The 13146-nt window shown below is 46.9% G+C and overlaps 1 protein-coding gene across 2 annotated transcripts; it reads left to right on the top strand.

The window, feature by feature from the left end:
- Nucleotides 1-2414: 2414 nt before the first annotated feature.
- On the top strand, nt 2415-5680 carry LOC124649273 (acyl-protein thioesterase 1 homolog 1-like). Of its 2 annotated transcripts, none has more exons than XM_047188925.1 (9): nt 2415-2521; nt 2622-2733; nt 3598-3634; nt 4226-4295; nt 4517-4621; nt 4731-4884; nt 4996-5078; nt 5178-5271; nt 5362-5680. In XM_047188925.1, the coding sequence occupies exons 1-9, from the start codon at nt 2494-2496 to the stop codon at nt 5444-5446; spliced, it is 768 nt and encodes a 255-aa protein (XP_047044881.1). In that variant the 5' UTR covers nt 2415-2493; the 3' UTR covers nt 5447-5680. The 2 variants fall into 2 exon arrangements, with proteins under 2 accessions (XP_047044881.1, XP_047044882.1); XM_047188926.1 differs by having other exon boundaries at nt 4731-4881.
- The last annotated feature ends 7466 nt before the right edge of the window (nt 5681-13146 follow it).

The raw sequence follows: 13146 nt of genomic DNA on the forward strand, positions 1-13146 counted from the left end.
CTAGCTTTGAACTCATTTTCCAATGTCATTCATGGATTATATTGTTCCATCTCCAAATTTTAAGAGAGATTAACATTTTTTTTCATTACTTAAGGTTGATCATAGGATGTATTCTGCAGCATGCTGACCATAACTTCATTTTGTATCTCTAATATTTTTCTCTTCGGTGCGCTTTTCAAAAGCCTAAATTGAACATTGAATCAAACATGCACACAAAAAAAGACAGCAAATATATAAAATAAAGTTAATGCATGTCAACAACCAATAGTACAAAGGGGAATATTTGTTAATTTCAAGAGAGATCAATCAATACAATAGTGAGCACACAGAAATACAGAATGCCCCAGTTACTTTAAGAGGCATAATTCCTCTGATAATGGTGTCTACAATCTTCCATTTTGCAACATTCCTTCTCGCATTCTGGAAGTTGACTTCTGTCAAAGCCTCAAGCTTTGATGTGGACTTCTTGTTACAGTGAGTAATCTGTACCAAGTGATTTGGCCCTAGTGGTAGCTGAACTGGAGAATGTATCTAACTGCATGTTCAATCAGAAACTTGCTTGCTTGGCAAAATATCAGTGTTACGGTGGAAGTAGACTACATGTATACTGTCACTGCTATTGTATATCATCCTCTTGGCAGGAGTAGTGTTGGAGTTAGCTTGTTGATTTGCAAAGCTGAATAAAGCATGAAGTAGATAATATTTTAAGAAGAGTGTCTTTTACTGCTCTCATGTCTTCCCTAACCGTATACTGTTGAAAACGACAAATCTGATATTCTGTACATGAACCTTCTCAAGAATGTTTTCTGACTTTATAAAAACCCCACCTTTTGTAGCAGCATGTGCATAAGGTGAGGAAAAATATGTAATAGTGAGGAATATGCGGGCTTCTAGTACTAAGACAGAGCACAAACATAGCCTACAATTTGCATTGTAAGAAAGGCTAGATCAGGTAGCTGATGAATCCGTCTCTCGAAATAGCTTCATCTACCTCAGTGCAGCTCTAAACTTCTAATGTTAGAAAGGGACAAAAATTGCATATAGATCACATATTTTAGCTTGAGCTGCCCCCATTACCCATCCCAATCATTAGAAAATGCAAAGGGGAATGGGTATATGATTCTTGTTGCATGTAGTGGGTTAGTAGTAAGCACACCAGAAAAACCAGATGCAAACTTTTGCATCACTTTGGTATCAAATTACTGAAATTTCGTTGAGGTCAATTTTTTTTTAGCACCAATTGAATTTCCACCGTCGAGAAGGGATCAACTGCGCTCCATTGCTGAAATCAACTAGGCATATTTCGCAAAGGTTCCCACCTTTGCTGCCAAGCAAACCTAGAGTAGAAGATAACTATGAGGAAGCTCACACCAATGTAAACGAAAAAGATTGTTCATGTCTTGTTCAGTAAAATTAATTTCTGTTGTCAAATAATGTAAGCATGACTGACTTCATTATTTCACGGCAAAAAACACTGAAGCTTAGATTAATTCCAACATGATATTTTAACAATTTGTGCCATCAAAAGTAATAAGCAACCATATGATGTGTATGACACTATAACTACATATCAATCACTTATGTTGGTGTACTTATGTCTGAAAGAATTTGTACCTTCATCAAGAGTGCACCACGTTTTATGCTGCAAGTTGAATTGCATTTCAGCTTGATATGGTTCCCTCATCCATGCTGATTTGGTACTGGCACTTGACAGGTACTGCTGGCAATATAATAATTCTTTCTTGACACTATAGGCTGATGGTATACCAAAACAAGTTGCGGTATACAATTCTTTCGACACTGAAATTCCACTGTCGGAAATTGTTTTCTGAAAGTCCATGGATGATACTTGAGGTAAGGGTTTCATGTCTAGGAAATAAATTCGCTTAAGCTTTATATTCCTTACCATTTACTTAACTTTGTAGCATAGGAGTCACGCCAATTCGTGCAGAAGAAGGCAGTGGGCATTAGTACTCCATGCAACGAGCAGAGAAATGTTTGGTTGGCTGCAAAATGAGATCAATGGGGGATGAAGCAATATTTATATATTTTAGTTCCCTCTCCACTGCCGAAGATGCATCTTATCAACCTGTGTGCAAGATGCACCCTTAACCTTTGGATGAAATGGTAGGTTTCACCGTCACCATCTGTGTCTAGCCTGTAAGTATTGTGCAAAATTCTTACTTCTAGATCAATAGCCATCGATTTGTCCTGCTAATCCCGAGAGTTTTCCAGGTTCCAGATTCTCTTGTCATGACAGCTTTAGTGAGCACGGTGGCAAAAAAAAAAAAAAAAAAACACTGTTGTGTGATTGATGCAGATTCAAGGGATTCTTCGACATATATTCCCTTCTTCAAGGCTTCAGGCTTCCACTATAAATACAGACAAATGGGGATGTGGACTTCATACACTTCCTTACATCTGAGATTATACTAGTACTAGAGCTCATAAGCATAAGTACCTAGTGCTCTTGTTGCAGAGACAACAGAAGCCATGAGCTATTACGGAAGCAGCTCTTCTGGTAATTTACATCTTCTCCATAGATATGACCATGCTCTAATACACCATGGTCCATGGACACTGAAAGGTCAATGCTGAGATCATTGCAATTGGCCATTCAGGTGGCAGGGGTGGCCGCCGAGTCGAGTATGGGAGGAGCTATGTGGTGAGGCCAAAGGGACGTCACCTAGCCACCATTGTGTGGCTCCACGGCCTAGGTGACAATGGTGCAAGGTACTACTTCTATCTTAAACTTCGCCTACTCAGGTTATGCCACTCTAGTGCTAGCTAAACATGCCACCCATCTGGTTTTGAGATTGACCTGACACACCTTGCTTCTCTTAACAGAATACCAGAATTCCTAGCCAAATTTTATAAATCATAAATGATGGCACTTTTCATGCAACATGCATGCTACGTGTTGTGTAAATGTAACAGGGATGCAAGAAACCACACATGTAGACCAAAGAGGATCCGAGTTAAGATCATTGTGATGTTTATGCAGACACTTTATTCCCTTACATCTTTTTGCTTGAAATGATTGAAGTTTTCTCCTTTTCGCATGCATATATTCCTAGTATTGCATTACTCGAAGTAAATAATCTCATGGACATCAATATGCTCTCACTTTTCTTCATGCAGTAAGTGGAGAGGAATGTCAAATACTTCGTTGATGTGGCCTAATAATAGAAAAATACCGCACAAGTGTAGGTAGCTCATGGAAGATCCCTAATTTCCTATCCCATGTCTTGGAAAAGCATGCAAAGGATGCCATAATCTATGATTAGGCAGTAGAACAGAGCATTAGCTTCTGGAGCAAAGAGCTAAAAAGCAAGCCTAAAGATTTACCTTTTTGTGAAAAGGAAAATACAGTAATACCTAGAAGGATCTAGATGTCTTTCTAACAAGTAGGACAATAACAAGAGGCCAGCCGAAAAAGACTCAAACCTGGGGGGTAAGAATGTACTTTTAGGAGGCACGTGCAGTTCACATAATCTGTTGCAAGACGCTGGAATGGAATATCTTCACCAGTTGCTGCTGCTAATGCTATTCCTGATACAGTGTTCTAACTTCTTTTGTCCGTTCTGCAATTTTCAGCTGGTCCCAGCTTCTGGATTCTCTTCCTTTGCCCAACGTAAGCATCGATGCTTTGTACTTGAAGCACTCTTATTGCCCGAAAATCCACTTTAGAGCTCCAGCTACATGGAGCTCGGTTTTTTTCCAAAATTTGAAAACACAATTTTAAAGTTTCAAAATAAATCTGAATTTGTAGACATATGATGTACTCTATGAACACACAAAATCTCAACCCGAAATGACCTATATAGTTATATTATGGGCTTAACAAAAAATGAAAAAATCTGACAGAATTTGGAGGATTGATTTTTTGCACTGTTCACTAATTTGGATGTCAGATTTTGGCAATTTTGTGCAGCCCAAAATACGGGGTATTTCGAGTTGATAGTTTTTTAAGTTGATAGAGTACATTATTTTCGTTTTTTTTTGAAAATTCAAAATGTCATTTTTAATTGATTCAAAAAAGGGCCTATGTGTAGCCCGAACTCCAAATGTCCGCTCTCTCTTATTTCCCAACTTATACATAATATTCACTTTCAATGCAATATAACCAAAGTGCAGTAGTGTAGCCTGTCTTGTTCAGCACCTTTGGGCAGTTCGTTTATCCTGCAACCAAGTTTATTCACCTTGAGGTTTATTGCTCATGTAGATCAAGTGGATATGCCCCACCGCAGCAACCCGGCCTGTCGCTGCTTTTGGCGGATTCCCCTGCACTGCATGTGGGTTTCTTCTTCGTTCGAACTTTGCTGCATATTTTGAGGCCCGATTTGGTACCTGGGAACTTCCCTTGAATGCTATGGGAAATGAAGAGTTTTTTTTCGTGAAATTCATGTGCTCCACACAAGCCATGAAATTCATGTGAACATAGTTATGTATCTGAAAACGGGCTAAACAGCAGTTTTGTGGCACTGGAACAGGGTTTGACATTGTTGTTGGACAGGGTTTGACGTGGACGACACTTCGGTGGATGGTCGTGATGACATAGAGGGCTTGGATGCTTCAGCTGCACACATAGCAAACCTACTGTCGTCTGAGCCGTCTGATGGTACTAACCTCAGGATCAACCGTCCCCCCGTCCCATTACATGGACAGCTCAGTAGCTTCATCTAACTGATTATTCACCTCGTTTGGTGTTAACGATTGTGTGGATGCAGTGAAGCTCGGGATCGGTGGCTTCAGCATGGGTGCAGCCGCGGCGTTGCACTCGGCAGCATGCTATGCTCACGGCAAATTCAGCAGCGGCATCCCCTACCCAATCACGCTCAGCGCAGTCATCAGCTTGAGCGGCTGGCTCCCTTGCTCAAGGTGGTCCAACTCTGTCCACTCAGCGCAGAATCTCATCTACAAAGAACACCTCGCACTTTTTTGCTCCTAATATTGTAAGAGGCCCTAATGGTCTTGGTAATTTGATGCGTTCAGGACCCTGAGGGGCAAGATCGAGAGCTCACACATGGCAGCTAGAAGAGCCCTCTCCCTGCCCATCCTGCTCTGCCATGGAAGAGGTAAGAAGCAAACGAACAAGGTTATTGAATCAAGTAGAGCAACTCAAAAGATGAATTACACTGCTTGTTACTGAATTCTGTGTGATTTTACTCTTGCAGCGGATGAGGTCGTGTCCTACAGGAACGGTGAGCGGTCGACCGAGTATCTGCGGTCATCAGGGTTCTCATACGTGACCTTCAAGTCCTACAACGGGTACACATCTCGCATCCAAACTCGTCCTCTTTACTCCCTTGCTCCCCAGATTACATGAACACTGAACAAGGGGTTTCTCTGACGGTTCAGGTTGGGGCACTACACTATCCCCGAAGAAATGGACGATGTCTGCAAGTGGCTCAGCTCAAGGCTCGGCGTTGACCGATCTCGCTAAATGGAACAGCCTCAGTTGTGCTGGCGATGGCTTTGCCAATAGCATATACTCCTAGCAATGAGTGTAAAACTATAGAGGGATGAATGCAGGCTTAATTGGTAGCTTGTAACACTACGTGCCATGGTGTAGTATTGGTGCTGTTCAACTGGTAAGAAGTGAGTACATCGGAAGAATATGTAATGTAGTGCTTGTTTTGTAATGCTGTAATAACGCAACTGAGACAGGATGTCCGTACAATCATGTATTCATAGTATATTACCTGTGCTCATCCCTGCAGATTTTTTTTGGGTTTCAAACACCGATCAGAATCCCTCTAAAGTATAAGAAGAAAACTTGCATTATTGGTGTGGAGAGTGGATTTTCAGAACCCGGCGACATCTGAACCTGGCTGAAATCAGCATGTCATTGGTCCAGCAATTGTGTGTGGGGTCCAGTCCTGCAGTATGTGTATTCCATATACGAAAATGAATACATGTCACATGTGTGGTCCTCCCCCATCGCATCCCCATCCCCTTCCCTTCCCTTCCCCGTGCTGCTGCAGCAGCCGCCAGCTCGGCGATGTGGCCTCCGTCGCTGCCGCCTCCGCCTCCACGTCAGCAGCCAGCTCGCCGACGTTGCCACCGAGCAGCTGCGTCCCATCGTCGTCGGCGTCCTGCCTGTCTTTCTCGTCGACGCTCGTCGGCGCCGTCCCCAACAATCCCACGAACCGGGTGCACGAGCTGCAGCATGACCGGGTGCGCGAGCTGTAGCACGACCTCACCGCGCGCCTTGAAATCCTCCCCTTCGCCGAGCTCGGGCTACCCGCCGCGGGACAAGCGCCTAGCCCAGCTCCGCGTCAAGTTTCGCCGGCACCCGCTGGCTCCCCTGCCAGAGCTGCATGTCGGCGCCGAGCGCACAGCGACGCCGCAGGCGTGGAGCGCGTGCCGGCCTGGATGCCCCTCGCCTCCTTCGTCCTCGGCTCGCTGCTGCTGGCCGACACGTCGGTCGGCGACGAGGAGCTGGAGAAGTTGGGCGACCGAGCGGGCGACGACCTCGTGTTCCTCGACTCGGAGGAGGTGCTGCAGCGGATGACGTGGCGGGTTCCGGCGCCCGCGGCCATCGCGGCGGGCAAGGGGGCGCTGCGCGCCGCCTGAGAGGCCACCGGGGTCCACGACCTGCAGGCTACAGCCGCCGGTCTGGGTGGCGTTCCTGCTTTTCAGCCTGCCGGTCCGGGAACCATATGGCTTGCTCGTCTAGGCAGCCGTATTCCGGCGATGCAACCAAACAACGGTGCCTCGACGCGCGGCCCGCTCGGCCTCCCGACGACTCCACCAACCGCCGAGGCAAACTCCAGCGGCAAGCGCGCCGGCATTGCGGCTACACACTTTGTGATTCCACGAGCCGGCGGCACCGTCGAGGGAGCCCATGGCGGATCTCGGGGCAGAGCTAGTCCGTGCCTCACCGCAAGAGGATGTGTACGGGAGTTCTGTGGCAGCTAGCTTGACGGAGGAAAAGGAGGACGGGAGGGCGAGCAGCGGGCAATCAGCTGGGAAATAAATTCGCTCACGTTTTCTCTCTCTGTTCCCACTCAGTGGTGGGTCCCATGCTAAGTATTTATACATTGTATTGTTGTTTGCATCCAAAACAATCGCAGGAGCTAGGGGACCACCTCTCTTTCGCAGCCAATAGCATGACGAGTTCCGGCAGGAGCATATGCCGGCCGGTTCATCTATGCATTATCCTGGGTAATTACCAACTCTCTATTTGGGTTCTTGAGGACTATGGTAGTGCAAACTGGACCCTAAAGCACACAGCCAACATTTTGCAACTTTTTGGAAAGAATGATCCCGCAGATCACAAGTGGTTCGGTGTTGCAATCCATCCAGATCGTGATTTGATTTTTCTTTCAGGCTGTGAAACAATATCGTACGATTTGGATAGTTGGAAAGTGCACGTTATCTATGCTTCTAAAGCATTTGTATTCGGTGAACTATATATACCCTGTTTTGCAAAATGGCCGTCACGGAAAGTAGAACTACCCGACTCATATAAATAAATAATTCAATTGATATGGGTCTAAGCTTCTTGTTTTGTGGCACTAGCTTGGATATGTAGGGACTCTTATATATACTTCAGTATCTCATGGTTCTCGTGTGCACACCTATTTGTGGAATTGGACATACTGCCCAGGGCGCCTTTTTTTCATCCGGATGGACGAAAACGGTCCAATTGCTTCCTCCGGATTAGGCCTTTCATCCGTCCGGCGAACCCAAGCCTTTCCCGGGTCCCCGGGAAGCGCTCGGACGAGAGAAAAGCACAGGAATCGTCTGGTGGCCCCGACCTGTCAGCGACAAAGGCCTGGGTTCTACGGCAATACCCTCGTCTTCCCTATATAGAGCACGCGTGCGTTTGGGGGAAAATTTGTAATTCTACGGCAATAACCTCGTCGAACGAAAGCTTTGAACAAACTAAGTGGTGCAACATAGACAAATTATATATAAAATTTCGAATAAACATAAAAATTACATATAAAAACTTTAAAACAAACTTAAACTACTTCTTCTTCTTAGATGGCCCCGCCTCATCGTCGTGGCGGCGACGCTTCCGGCTCGTCACCTCCTCCGAAGAGCCGGTGTCCTTCTGTAAGGGTACATTGCCCCTATGTGTGGTTTTGGTAATTAATGACAACCCCTATGGACTAATATTTTCATTGAGTTTATATGAAGGAATATTCCATAGGTACTACTTGTTCTCCATGTGTTGGATTCAAGTATGGATGCCATGAAGATAAAGGTATACCTTGCGTATTGGCATCAAGATCATCGGTTTGAAGATACATATGTGATATGATCAAGAAGAAGAAATGAAGATGGAGTTCTTATGTGGAACTCAATATTAGCCATGCTCTATCTTATGAGAGTATGAGAAGGTACAAGGTTAAGTCGGGCAAGTTCAAGATGAGCATCTCAAGTGGATCACATGCTTGAAGCTTGCCGTCCATTTGGTGATAATGGACATGTGAAGATGTGCATCAATAGAGCTTTCCCATCATGGTGTATGGGGGAGCATTTGTGAGTCTTCACGAAGCGACGATGATCAAGTAAGGCATTCCGGCTTGAGTGGAGCTTGAAGAGCTATCATCAAGATCAAGCGGGATGCGCAAGGCAAAGGTATGGCCTTGCTAGGTTTTCCTTTTACCGGTCTCAAGGTGGTTGTTGGGAGACCGGATTATAGGATAGATAGCCGCACTATCAAGAGGGGCTTTCGGTTGGGTAACTTGATCACATCGTCTTAGGGAACTCAATCCTTGCATGCGTTGCATATTCTTATTGCTTCTTGGTATTTCTCGGTGTGAGGTTCTTGAGCTTTTTGCTAGCTTTACAACAAGCCCAAGTTCATCGAAAACGGAGTTCACATACATCTTCTATTGCGTTTTCGAGGTTGGGTGATTTTACCGGTTATTCATGATATAAGGTTCTACCTTTTATATTCATGATAAAATCCCCTCCTACAGATTCTTGGTTTTTCACTTTCCATAAGATAGCATTTGTTGTTATCTTCCAAACAAAATTGGTTTCATGCGATTCGGAGTTCGGGAGCATTTGTTATTAAAGAAAAGAAAAAAAGAGAAAAGGATAAAAAGAAAAGAAAAGAAAAAAAGAGGGCGTGGCAGCCGGCCGGCCGCCCGGTCTGCCGGGCCGCGCGCCGGCCCACCCGGTCACCGACCGGCCTGGTGGCTGGTGCCATCCGGGCTGCTTCCCGGGGGCTTTCGGCCCACGTCCGGCGGCTGGCCCGGTCACCGACCGGCCCGCCCGGTGCCAGCTCCGGCCGGACCGGCCTCCACGCCGGCTGGGCCTTAGCGCCCCACGCGGCCCACCTGCTCGCCCCGCGCGGCCGCGGCCTATCCGCCGCCCGAGAGCGCGTTTTGGCCCGCCCGGTTGCTGGGCCGGTCGGACCGGGCCACCGACCGGGCTCCTCAGTGCCCAGGCCTGGCAGCCGGCTGGGCCTTTTTCCTGCGCGTTTTTTTAGTGTCTTTGACTTGTTTTTTCCCCCAACGGTTCTATTTCCCCCTTAGCTATAAATAGGCTTCTTCCACCTTGAGCCAAACTAGTTCTTCCCATTCTCTCACCTCCATTGTTGCTATTTGAAGAACTTGCTCTCCCCCTTGATTCCTCCAAGCATTCTTGCTCATATTTGAGGATTTGAGAGAGGAGATCTAGATCTACACTTCTACCAAACCGTTTCTTCTCTAAGTGAGGGAATCTCTCGGGATCTAGATCTTGGAGTCTTTGGTTGACTTTCCCCTTGTTCTTCCTCTCCAATCTCATCCTAGCATTCGTTGCTTTGGTGGGATTTGAGTGTGAAGGACTTGAACACCTCCGGTGTTCTTGCTTTGCATCATTGCATAGTGTTGAGCTCTCCACCACGATTTGTTCGAGTGAGAGACCGTGAGCTTGTTACTCTTGGAGGGTGACCTCCTAGTTGGCTTGGTGATTGGTGCTCCGGTGATCTCTTCAAGAAGATTGTGAAGAGGCCCGGGCTTCTCCTTCGTGGAGCTTGTGAAGTGGTTGTGGAGCTTGCCATCTCCGGAGCGGAGGAAAAGCTAACCATAAGGAAAGGGCCATTATCCTTCGTGGGTGTGGTTCGGAGAATAGGGTGAGCCTTCGTGGCGCGGGTAATCCTTCGTGGGACCTCCACTCCTCCAAACGTGACGTACCTTGTTGCAAAGCAAGTGAACACGGGAATACATCCTCGTCTCCGCGTGCCTCGGTTATTTCTATACCCGAGCTCTCTTTCCTTGTGATAGCCATCGTGCTTGAAGTACATATATCTTGCTATCACTTGTGCTACATATATCTTGTGCCTATCTTGCTTAGCTCTAGTTGCTATTGTTACACTTAGTTGAGCTTAGCATATTTAGGGTTTGTGCTTGTAAACTAAACGATAGTTTAATTCCGCATTCATACAAGACAAATCCGCAAGAGTTTGTAATTGCCTATTCACCCCCCCCTCTAGGCGACATCTCGATCTTTCACCTTCGACGTGTTGGAGGAAATTGAGTCCTCCTCGTCGTCGAAGGTGCTCGCCGGCTGCGCCTTCGCCTTCGCCCAGGCCGCCGCGTCCTCAGCATCTTCCTCCTCCTCCTCCTCCTCCTCCTCCTCCTCCTCCTCCTCCTCTTCCTCCTCCTCCTCGGCCTGCTCCTCGGCCTCTTCATCCTCCTCCTCGTCGTCATCCCATTCCACCTCGCTGGCCGGCGGTGGGGAATCGTCGTTGTTGGACGATGCAGCTCGATCCCACCAATGGCGCCATCCAGGCGGCTTCCCCTTGCTGTCGGTGTCCGATGGCCAAGAGATCACTCATGGTGGCAGAGGATGGTGAGGAGAGAAGAGATGAATGGCGTCGGCCGTCGGAAACCGTATATGTAGGTCTATCGACGAAGAGAGCGGCGGTTGCTCTTCCGCGTAGTCCGTGCTCCATTACGGCGGTTCTCGCGTCGAGGCCACTTCGACCATTCCCGACGAGGCGTTTGGCCTCCCCAGACCACTTCGGGGACCATTACGGCGGTTCAATGCGTTGAGGCCACTCCGACGGTTGCCCTTACCGGCGACTGTACCGTCGCTATGCACGCGGTGGGTGAGCGTCAGAAGGCGACCATGGGCTCGCCGCTGGGAAAATGAGCCTCCCAAGGCTAAAAAATACATCCATCCGACGCTAAATAGCGCCGGATTTCGGCCTGGGGAGCCCAACGGCTGGGATGCTCTTAGCCATAGAGAATTTGTAACTTCCATTTGGTAATGTTTAGTTTTAATGTATTAATCTATGTGTTTGAAATTCGTTTTATTTCCATTGCCTCATGCAAGTGTATTTAGCGTGAAACATGTTACCATTCGTTTTATTTGAAATGTTTACTGTTTTCTAGTAATATGACATTGTGGGTGGCAAAATTTTAATTCGGCTCATGGGTCCATATGTCCCTCTACTAAAAGAGTATGTTTCCAAGTGCTAACAAAATTTGAAATTTTTTTGTACATGTACATCTCCATAATATATGTACGTTCGTCAAGTTTCGCGAAAAACCGATATTTTTTGTGGTCTATGAAAAAAGGAGAAAATTTTAGCACCATTTTTTACATGTGCCACAGACGACAAGTCGATTTTTCATGAAACGATTTTGTAAGCGCATAGCACATGGAATACGACCGAATTTTTTGTTTCAAATTCTTTATCATTTTAAAATGTGTTGAAGATGTATTTTAGAATGAAGGGAGCATATGGTGCACCTTTCTATATTACTGCATATATACATATATACAGAGAGGGTAAAGACAATATGAAGCTTAACCTATTTTTTCTTTTCTTTCTTTCTTTTTTTGTATGTTGTATTTTTCCTTCTTAGTGGAGGACACCATAATTCTTTCGATAATATTGTGCAGTTTAGAGTGGGGTAACAACAGATAAGGTTTTCAGTCGTTACCGTACTTTTCAATCATGTATTTTGTAAGGATGGCAATGGAGCCGGTTTGTATGGATATACCCAAACCAAATGCATTCCCAAAATACCCGCGATGCACGAGTAGAGGTTGCAAGAGGTTCGGACCGAAATCATTTTTTTTAGGGATCAACAACGTCGATCGATCTAAAGAAGAGGCCGGAGGCAAGCGCGCAATAGTAAGGAAAGGAAGAGAGGCAATCATGCTAAAAAAAGGTAGGCACGTGGTCGGAAAAGGACCGCCCCGGGCTAGCTAGGGTCCCATTTGTAATAACTCAATATTACCTTTTTTTTGCTAGGACTCAATAGTATTACCTCCGTTCCAAATATAATTTTTTTAGAAAACTAATTGGCTTATATTTTGGAACGGAGTAGCATTTCTTTTTCCATTTTCAAAAAAAAAACCCTTTTCTTTTTCCAAATCGTCTTGTGATTTTCTTACCTCCTCTTCAAGTAATACGCTCTGGATCGGGTCATCACTGGGCCGCGTCCCGTCGTCAACGGCCCGTTGTCTAGAAGCGGGCCTCCACAGGGCCCTCCGCTCCCTTCCTTCCTTCTTATACACCCGACCACGCTCCCGTGCTTGCGCTTCGCTTCGCCGAGAGGACTCGCGGCCGGGTGACACACCACCGCCAACTTCCGCTGCCGCCACCGGCACCGGCACCGGCGACGCCGGCGCCACCTCCCTTCTCGGTTAGTCCCGACCCGCTCCTTCGCCCCCACCGCCGCTTCCTCGTCCCTCTTTAGGGCCGGGTATCGCGCACGGCGGCTAACATTTCACCCCGCTCTCTCAGGCAGACGCGGAGACGCCCTCCTCCTACCTCCTCCGCTCCGGCGACCGCTGAAGAGGTCCAAGACGTGCGCCTCCCCGCCCGCTGCTCCTCCGCCCTCCCGCCCGCGCGCGTCCGTAAGTGCACCCCCCTCTCACCTCCTCCCTCCCTGGGTCCCCACGCGAACCATCGCCATGCGCATCCAAATTTCCGGTATCGTTCGCGACGGATCGGTGCTCGAGTTTGGGATTTGGACCGGTCTCGCACGAATTTCTAGTTCAGTTGCCTCGATTGACGAACCAGCCGTGCGTGCCGTGCATATGTTGCTGTCGTGGATTATCAGGCACGGATCGATGGATGCTTGCGTGCGTTCCTCCATCACTAAACTGTAATAATTCATCCATCGTTGATGGTAAACTGTACTAGTTCATCCATCGCTACCTCCTGTTCCTTTGATATTT

This window comes from Lolium rigidum, chromosome 4 (genome assembly GCF_022539505.1).
Source record: "Lolium rigidum isolate FL_2022 chromosome 4, APGP_CSIRO_Lrig_0.1, whole genome shotgun sequence".
Lineage (NCBI taxonomy): Eukaryota > Viridiplantae > Streptophyta > Magnoliopsida > Poales > Poaceae > Lolium > Lolium rigidum.

Excerpts from the sequence above, each read along its gene's own strand:
- LOC124649273 (XM_047188925.1), top strand. The coding sequence starts at position 2,494 with ATGAGCTATTACGGAAGCAGCTCTTCTG. Across the intron at positions 2,734-3,597 it reads CTAGGTGACAATGGTGCAAG|CTGGTCCCAGCTTCTGGATT; the intron begins GTACTACTTCTA and ends TGCAATTTTCAG. Across the intron at positions 5,079-5,177 it reads CCTGCTCTGCCATGGAAGAG|CGGATGAGGTCGTGTCCTAC; the intron begins GTAAGAAGCAAA and ends TTACTCTTGCAG.